We start from the raw sequence: 9,011 nt of genomic DNA on the forward strand, positions 1-9,011 counted from the left end.
TGGTTCATCTGGTTCATCTGGTTCATCTGGTTCATCTGGTTCATCTGGTTCATCTGGTTTATCAAGCTCTGGGTCATCATCTGGCTCATCTGGCTCATCTGGTACATCGAACACTGGGTCTTCTGGTTATACAGGGTCTAGTGGCTCACGAGGTTCAAAGTCAGGATCATCATCATATGGTGATTCTGAATATTATGATGGTAGTGAGTTTAATATAATTGGTGGTAACGGTGGCTGGACAGGTTTCTTTGGAAGTGGTAACAATAACCGTAATTATGGGAATAGAAACAGTAACCAAAGGCCAAATGCTGTGTATCATTACTATGATGATAATGATAGAGTTATCAAAACAAAGACAGCATATGTTGCTTCAGTGAACACTCTTACAAACGGGTCTATTGCCTCGACTATTTCAACAAATGGTGGTGCACTGAATTTTGGAGCTACAGTATTCAATGGTTTAGAAGTTTATTCGTTGCTGTATCCAATGTTGGTCATTTCTCTGATTTTAATCTTTTCCAATTTATTTTGAGTGGGTTTGATTTTTGTCATTGTTCCCTTCATGAATTAACAATCAGCTTTTTATATACAATCATTTTTTGATTATATTGGAACTCTATAAGAGGTATAAATTTGTAAATTAGTTTAAAATTGAATATTAGGTGAAATTTGTAGAGCTTGTCCGCGTCTCTTACAATGCCTGCTAAGATATTTGATTCTTCTTTCTTGGAACGTTTGTATTTGTCATTATTTAAGCGATCAATCATGATCTTATTCACCACTAGTTGCGCTCTTGAAAACTTTTATAGCTTTTTTGAGCTGAATGTCTTTGTCAGTCAAAGATGAAATTTTCTTTTTCAAACCTTTTTGTCGAAGGTTATACTCCATAAGGAAAGTAGCCTCCTGTATAGCCTTTTCACATGCATCCAGTGAAAACTTAAAAGATGAGGGTGGTTTGTTGGTTGGTTTTTTAATAACCAATGGATTATATATTTGTTTTGGATTGCAAACACTTGGACACTGCTCTTCAAGTCGACTCACATACTCACTAAATGGGGTATTAATCGTAAATTTCCTGTTCCATTCCGCGGTTATATATTTCAGTGAATGATTAATCAAGTAGAATTCTTCATCTGTATGAGAATTTTCCCAATACCATGATGCTAGTGCACTTTTCAATGTATCTTCTTTTTTAACATTATACCCTGCAATATCTGCTCTACTGATTTTTTTCACCCATTGATCATTCATCACTTCATTTAAAACATTTGATTTTTCATAATCAAGATATAATCGAATCTTATTCATATTGAAAAACTCCTCATCATTTAGTGAATCAATTTTTGTAAAATCCAATTTTGTCAAATCTTGTTTTTTAAACTCTTGTCTCCCCATTAACAGTACATTATAATAGAAGATTGTTGAATCATCACTTGTGAATTTGGTACCATGTTTAGAATTAAATTGATCTGTAATCATATCTCTGAATAACCAATTTTTTTCAAGATGTTTGAACAAACATTTCTTATCCGCACAATTCCCATAGAAAACTTCTGAAAGATCCTTCCTCTGTTCCACTGTAAACTTTTCCAAAATCGATCCATCTTCATTCAATTTCTGTTTTAACGCACTCCCAGTTCTAGAAAATTTCTCTAATCTATCAACAAATGCATTCTTTTTAGTCCGCTTTGGCGCACTAGAATCATTCTCAAGTGATTTTCTTTTACCCGAAGGTGATTGACTTTTGGAGCCAAGAACTTCTAGCTCTGATCTGGTAACTGGGAACTTCAGCATAGCACCCTTCGTCGATACCCAAACTTCACTTATGAAGCTATGCCTTAAGTTTGTTGATGTTTAGCAAAATATTAGCCTAAATATTTACATTTTTTTTCGCGTCTCGGTCATATAAATTTTAAACGGTCCTACGTAATCGTAAATAGAAAACATCAAATCATGAATTATTTGTACAATTATATTAGAGACATTGTGAATTCTCCTTATTTTGTGTCCTCTTTCGCTTCTTCTTCTTCTTCTTTTTCTTCATCTTTGGCTTCGTCGCCTTCTTCATCTGAGCCATCTGTAGTTTCCCATTCATCATCATCGTCATCTTCATTACCTTTCACCTTCTTTGATTTTACTTCTTCTTCATCATCAGATTCAACAGAAACACCACCCAACATTTGATCAAGTAGACCCTTGACAGTGGTATCTACATCTTGACCTTTGGCAATAGCCTCCTGTAGTTTACCAGCATCGAATTGTTCTTGGAATATACCCATGGCATTCTTAAGTATGTCTTCATTTTGTACTGATTCTTCATCTGATTTTTCATCTTGTTTCTTAGATGCATTTTTACTTATATTTTGTAAAGATTTGTTTTGATTATTTGGTTTAGGTTTTGAAACTTTATTATTTTTGGAGAATCTAGCCATTTTGAAATGATAATTATTATTATAATGTGATTGATTTAGTTGATGATGTTGAATGTGTCTAAAATTTCAATACGCGTTTATGTTCCAAATTTTCATACGCGAAAATAAATTTCAATGATATAGGTTCAGGACTCTCAGAGACCAGGGCCATTAGCAGCTGGTATATGGATCGTCTAGTTGTGATTGGTGGATCAGTAATTATTCTGAATTGGGTTTGTTTATGGTCAATCCGTTTGGATTTGAAAGCTAACTAGTAACAAATGGAAATTTGACTATGATCCCCCACGAGCCACAAGCTGCTCATTATCAGCCACAATTCAAACAAGGTGGATGGTGATAAGAGCTTTGAAGTAATAATACTCTAAGGAATGGAATGGATTATGATCCTTTTATTCTCTTTGTTAAGCTATTAGGTGATCGGGATGGTCTATAGGTGTTGTTTTCTAGTTGGTTCTCATAAATCTCCAGCCATATGTTATAAAGCCAAGTATCAGCCATTATCAGCCATTACCAATGCTCAATACTCGTGATATTTCAAGTTCAAAAGTTTCGACAAAATACATATCAGCCACAGATACGTAATTTTGACATTTCATCACATTTGAAAGATTTCTAAGGAGAAAGTGAAAACAAAGACTAACAGAAAATGGGAGGTGCCTGATTTGATTGGGATTCAAAATTAGAATCCAATATTCTTTAAAACCCCATCAAAGTCATAAAATTTTGGTGAAAGTATCAACATACATCATTTAACGCTACTCCATACCTCCTCCTACATTAGTTTTCCACTTAGATCCAGTATACATACAGGGTACATCTAAGAAAATCCACTATGTCCTTTCTGAATAGCCTAAAGAAGAAACAGAGTTGGTTAAGCATAACAGCTGATGAAAATTATAATGATGTTACTTATTCTAGTTTGGATAAATCAATACCCTTGAGTGATACTGAATCAATAAGATCTGGTCTTGTATTTGATACATCGCAAAATCCATTCAGAGATCCTGAAGTTTCCAAATATTGGTCTAAAGTTTATGAAGAAGCTGGCTATGAATGTAATCATTTATTTGACCCTGAATTTTATTGGACTGATGAAGAAGAAAAACAATTGAAATCAAAATTAGATTGGAAAGTTACAGCTTTAGCTTGTTTCATGTTTGTTGGATTACAAATTGATAGAGGTAATCTAGGTCAAGCTGTTTCGGATAATTTATTGGGTGATTTGGGATTAACAACTGCTGATTATAATATCGGAAATCTAATATGGAGTGCATCATTCTTGAGTGCAGAGTTACCTTCAGGTCTAATAGCAAAAGCACTTGGTCCAGATGTTTGGTTACCAGTACAGATGATCCTATGGTCAATTGTTGCTATAGCACAAGCTGGCTTAACAGGGAGAACATCATTTTTCATAACGAGAGCTTTGATCGCAGCTTTAGAAGGTGGGTTCATACCGGATATTGTTCTTTGGCTATCATATTTCTTTACATCTGAAGAATTATCAGTTAGATTAGCGTTGTTTTGGACATCAAGCTCATTATGTCAAGTTTTAACAGCATTATTAGCATTTGTTTTATTGAGATTGAGAGGATTCTTGGGACTTGCTGGATGGAGATGGTTATTCATGATTGAAGGTATATTCACATTAGCTATAGGTATCGCATCATATTTTTTGATGGTTCCATCTGCAGCTGAAACTAAAACTAAATGGAATCCACAAGGTTGGTTCACTGAAAGGGAAGAAAAAATTGTTGTCAATAGAGTTCTTCGAAATGATCCATCAAAAGGTGATATGCATAATAGACAAGGTTTATCTTTTTCAACATTATCAAAATCCATACTAGATTATGATTTATGGCCAATTTATGCTTTAGGATTTATTGCATTCATTCCAGTTTCTGCTACAGATAAATATTTCACATTAACATTGAAAAACTTGGGATTTAGTACATTCACTACAAATTTATTAACTATCCCATTCAATTTGTTTCATATTTCTTTCTTATTAGGAATCACTTGGCTATCTGAGATTGTTCAAAATAGATCATTGGTAACTTTGATAAACCCAATCTGGTCATTACCGCTACTTGCTATATTGACATGGTGGGAAGGTGCTTTTATTAACAAATGGGGTACATGGTTAGTCATAACGTTATTATTATCCGTCCCGTATATTCATGCTATAAATGTTTCTTGGTGTTCAAGAAATTCAAATTCAATTAGAACAAGAGCTGTATCCGCTGCTATTTATAACATGTTTAATCAAGCTGGTGGTATGGTTGCTTCTCAAATCTATCAACCAGATGATGCACCATATTATCATAAATCTAATAAGCATTTATTCTTCATTTCAGGGTTGACTTTTCTTTTAATTATTTCTATAAAGATTTATTATTTATCAAGAAATTCATATAAAGAAAAAATTTGGAATTCAATGACTGATGATGAACAAATTGAATACATTCATAACACATCTGATGAGGGAAACAAGAGACTGGATTTTAGATTCGCTAGTTGAGATATGGTCTTAATATTATGGAATTTAGAAAATATAAATACATATAGAACTTGCAATATATATGTTTTTTATAAGTTAAGCTCGACTTTATTTCAATATTACATGAATATATCGTTATATTTTTATGTACGATCTTATAGTAAATCTTTGTATTACCGGTTGAATTGCTAGGACGTAGCATATAGTCGTCTGATCATTCAAATATCTGAGGCCATTGATGCATATCAAGACAATATCGTTTATATTCTATATAGGGAATTTAAGACCTTTTGCATATAATAATAGCACCTACTTGAATTTGATTTAGCCGGTTCCATAAACTCAGTGGTAAGTACTACAATTGAACCGCAGCCAACACCACAAGCTATATTGTCGTATATTGGACCGTGTACGAGTCAGGACTCAGTATATGCGTCATCTCACCTATTTGTAAGGTTTTACCACCTTTGTGAGACGAATTTATCAATTAATAACTCTTTGAAAAGTATCAACATATTAACGTATATGGTGTAAATACGGGTCCGTGTGTGTAAATTTCAGTCCAATTTTTCGTAATTGATATTGTTGATTTTGTTTGAACTTTGGATCGAAAACCAATTAGAAAGATGTTTACTGGTGATCATTATGGAAGATATAGGACTGACTAGGTGGATGATACTGGATAATTGAACTTGTCACGATATCGAATAGCATATAGTGGGAAAAGAACTCGGTTTGGCAGCATTATAATTATAGGATATTGATGGAATACTGTTGAAGGAACTCAATGGATAAGGCCATCCATCAAAACAAGCGCATATTTACTATTAAGGAGTGAGAACACTGATATAATGTGAAATATTAAATTGCGGAGTGGAGTGCTATGGTGGTACGCGTTTTATGTGTCATTACTAGAAATGTTACTTGTGAATCATCAACGTCGAATACTTTTGAAGAATAGTTATTGTTCATTTACGAATTTACGGATGGTGCTGGGATCTAAATATCTTCCAAATTGGGTTTCGCTTTATCAGATTTTAATTGATAATGTTTTAAAGAGATAAAATTGTGGTAAACGGCTAGCAGATCCGCATATCATAATGTGTTTTGATGCTCAATATTTACGAAGTGCAAGGTATTGATGGGGATATGCGTTGTTCGATATTGAAAATTATTCAATTGAGAAGCCAAAGAGGCTAACTGATATAGCACAAATGCTTAATGTACTTCAAAAGTTATTTTTTTCAACGTACAAGGGTTTATTGGTACAGTGGTTTCAATTCAATATTCGAAGTTCATCAATATGGTTTTCATTCTTTGCTAACTAAAATACGATATTCATCCTGTTAACACTCCTTCACAGGGTTTATAAACCTGATGACATATTTATTGTTAAAATACCTACGAATTCCCCCATATTTTGAAGTTTGAAATGCTTTATTTGAAAACTTATATAATTACACATTACTCATAAGATGAAGGTTTTTAACGCTTTCAATTCTTTATTAGTGGGTGCAATTTTGCTAATACAATTTGCTTCAGCTCAGGTTACAGAAGCTTCGTCAGAATCAATTGTCTCAGGTATTGATACAGTTACAACAGATATTTATCGCTCTACAACTCTTTCCAATGGATGTCTCTCCAGCTCTCAAACAGGTACTATTGAAGATAAGCCATACTCGGCCATTTATGATATTGCAGGGAAAAGTGAAGGGCTTTTGCTTCGTTCCCGTATTTTAACAATTTCTTGGTATTTCCAATTTGATGAACCTATTGATGCTTCTGACTTTTCTGTTCATGCATTTGGTCTTGAACTTTCAAATTTTAAAGGTAAAGTCAATAAAGAAAAGGGTACTTTCATTGTCACTTATGATGTCACAATTCCATACTTGACCTTCATTCTTACAATCCCTTCATATTGTTTGTTGGATTATGTTGCTTTTGAATTTAAAATACCTCCTTCGGATACCAAAAAAGATTATACTTATTACACTTTATATGTTGGTAATGCTGGGTCCACTGTTGGTTCGACTTTGGCGAATCTGGTTTGTGGTGTTACACATTGGGGTGATTGTCCAGTCTACTCACAAGGTCTGTCATTTGATTGTCATGGTTTAAGCTCTTTCTTGGACTGCTCTGATAATATTTCCATATCAGAAGGTATTTTCCCAACTCCGTCATCAAGTGGAAAAATTTCATCATCTACTATTCCATCAATCGTCTCTTCGGAATCAACAGAATCATCTTACTCGCAGATTTCTTTATCTTCAACGCTTGCAGAAATTTCAAGCATTACATCAGGAAACTCAACTACATCATCTCAATTCTCGGATATTGTTACACCAAGTTCGACGTTTTTGACCAATCCTTCAGATCTTGCTTCGTCAGATAATCTTTTCAGTGAATCCACATCATCTTCAGACTTGTCAAGTTATTACAGCTCTGATTCTTCTTCTTCAATATTTTCATCATCATCATTAAGTTCATCCGAAACATCATCAATTGGTTCACATGGCTCAACTGGCTCAACTGGTTCATCTAGTTCATCTGGCTCATCTAAGACTACTTCAACTGCCTCAAATGGATCTGTCATCAGTGGCTCCACTGATCCAAATACTCCAAGCGGCTCAAATGGTTCTACTATCACTGATTCTAGCTCTTCCAGTGTTTCAACTGATTCACATGATTCTTCCAAGAGTGCATCTACTTCTTCACATGGCTCGTCAACTACTACTTCAATTGATTTACATGGTTCATATGGCTCATCAATGGCTTCATCAACTGACTTAGATGTCTCCACAATGACTGATTCTACTGAGTCAAATGGTTCAACTGAAGCTGAAGAATCCACAATTACTGGCTCTACTAACTCTGATGGTTCCACAATGACTGCTTCTACTGGTTCACATGGCACATCCAAAAGTGCATCGACTGCTTCAACTGACACAAACGGTTCCATTATCACTGCTTCCACTGGTTCACATGGCTCATCTAAGAGTGCATCGGCTGCTTCAACTGACACAAACGGTTCCATTATCACTGCTTCAACTGATTCACATCGCTCATCCAAATCAACTTCTGTAAGTGATTCAAATGGTTCCTCATTTACTGCTTCAACTGATGTACATGGCTCTACAATTACTGTCTCAACTGATTCACATGGTGCATCAATGACTACTTCCACTGACGTAAATGTTTCATCCATCACTGTTTCCACTGATTCAGATGGGACATCCAAGCATGCTTCTACTGATTTAAATGGTTCTATTATCACTGTTTCAACTGACTCAAATGGTTCAACTGATGCAAATGGTTCAACTGATTCAAATGGCTCAACCAATACTGCTTCAACCTACTCAAATGGTTCAACTGCCTCAACTGGTTCCACAATAACTTTTTCCACGGACTCAAATGGCTCATCTAAGACTGACTCTACTGACCTAAATGGCTCAACTGCTTCCCATGGTTCATCCAAGTCCATTTCTACTGATTCACAACAAGCTACTGAGTCTAATGGCTCCTCAATGACTGCTTCCACTGATTCACGCAGCTCAACTGGCTCAAATGGTCCATCCAATACTGCTCCAACTGATGATAATAGCTCCACAATCACTGATGCTACTGATTTAAATGGTTCAACCTATTCACGTGGATCATCCAAAACTACTTCAAGTAATTCAAATGGTTTACCTATCACTGTTTCAACTAATTCAAAAGTCTCCATGACTACTGCTTCAACTGATTCAAATGCTTCTAATGGTCCATATAGTTCATCCAAGACTGCATCAACTGACTCCAATGGATCATCCATCATTTTTTCCACTGATTCAAATGGTTCCATAATTATTTCTTCTACTGATTCAAATGGCTCATCAATGACTGCTTCAACTGACTCAAATGGTTCACTCAAGACCAGAGCTACATATTCAAACGGTTCTACAGATGCTAATGGTCCCACAGCCAAAGCTTCAACTGATTCAACTTCAACTGATGCAACTTCAACTGATTCAAATGGCTCATCCAAGACTACAGCTACATATTCAAATGGCTCCACAGATGCTAACGGCTCCACAGCCAATGGC

General features: G+C 35.1%; 3 protein-coding genes across 3 annotated transcripts; 1 reads left to right on the forward strand and 2 right to left on the reverse strand.

Moving 5' to 3' along the window:
* Positions 1-771: 771 nt before the first annotated feature.
* Positions 772-1,794, reverse strand: BN7_847 (uncharacterized protein; the record flags this gene model as incomplete). Its single annotated transcript, XM_011278530.1, has 1 exon — positions 772-1,794. The coding sequence occupies one exon, from the start codon at positions 1,792-1,794 to the stop codon at positions 772-774; it is 1,023 nt and encodes a 340-aa protein (XP_011276832.1).
* Positions 1,795-1,997: 203 nt separating this feature from the next.
* On the reverse strand, positions 1,998-2,432 carry BN7_848 (Sex-determining transformer protein 2; the record flags this gene model as incomplete). The annotated part of the gene is made up of 1 exon (XM_011278531.1): positions 1,998-2,432. One exon carries the CDS (start codon positions 2,430-2,432, stop codon positions 1,998-2,000), a length of 435 nt encoding a protein of 144 aa, XP_011276833.1.
* Positions 2,433-3,264: 832 nt separating this feature from the next.
* On the forward strand, positions 3,265-4,950 carry BN7_849 (putative transporter; the record flags this gene model as incomplete). The annotated part of the gene is made up of 1 exon (XM_011278532.1): positions 3,265-4,950. The coding sequence occupies one exon, from the start codon at positions 3,265-3,267 to the stop codon at positions 4,948-4,950; it is 1,686 nt and encodes a 561-aa protein (XP_011276834.1).
* Positions 4,951-9,011: the final 4,061 nt, after the last annotated feature.

This window comes from Wickerhamomyces ciferrii, contig 00016 (assembly GCF_000313485.1).
Source record: "Wickerhamomyces ciferrii WGS project CAIF00000000 data, strain NRRL Y-1031 F-60-10, contig 00016, whole genome shotgun sequence".
Taxonomy (NCBI): domain Eukaryota; kingdom Fungi; phylum Ascomycota; class Saccharomycetes; order Phaffomycetales; family Wickerhamomycetaceae; genus Hansenula; species Hansenula ciferrii.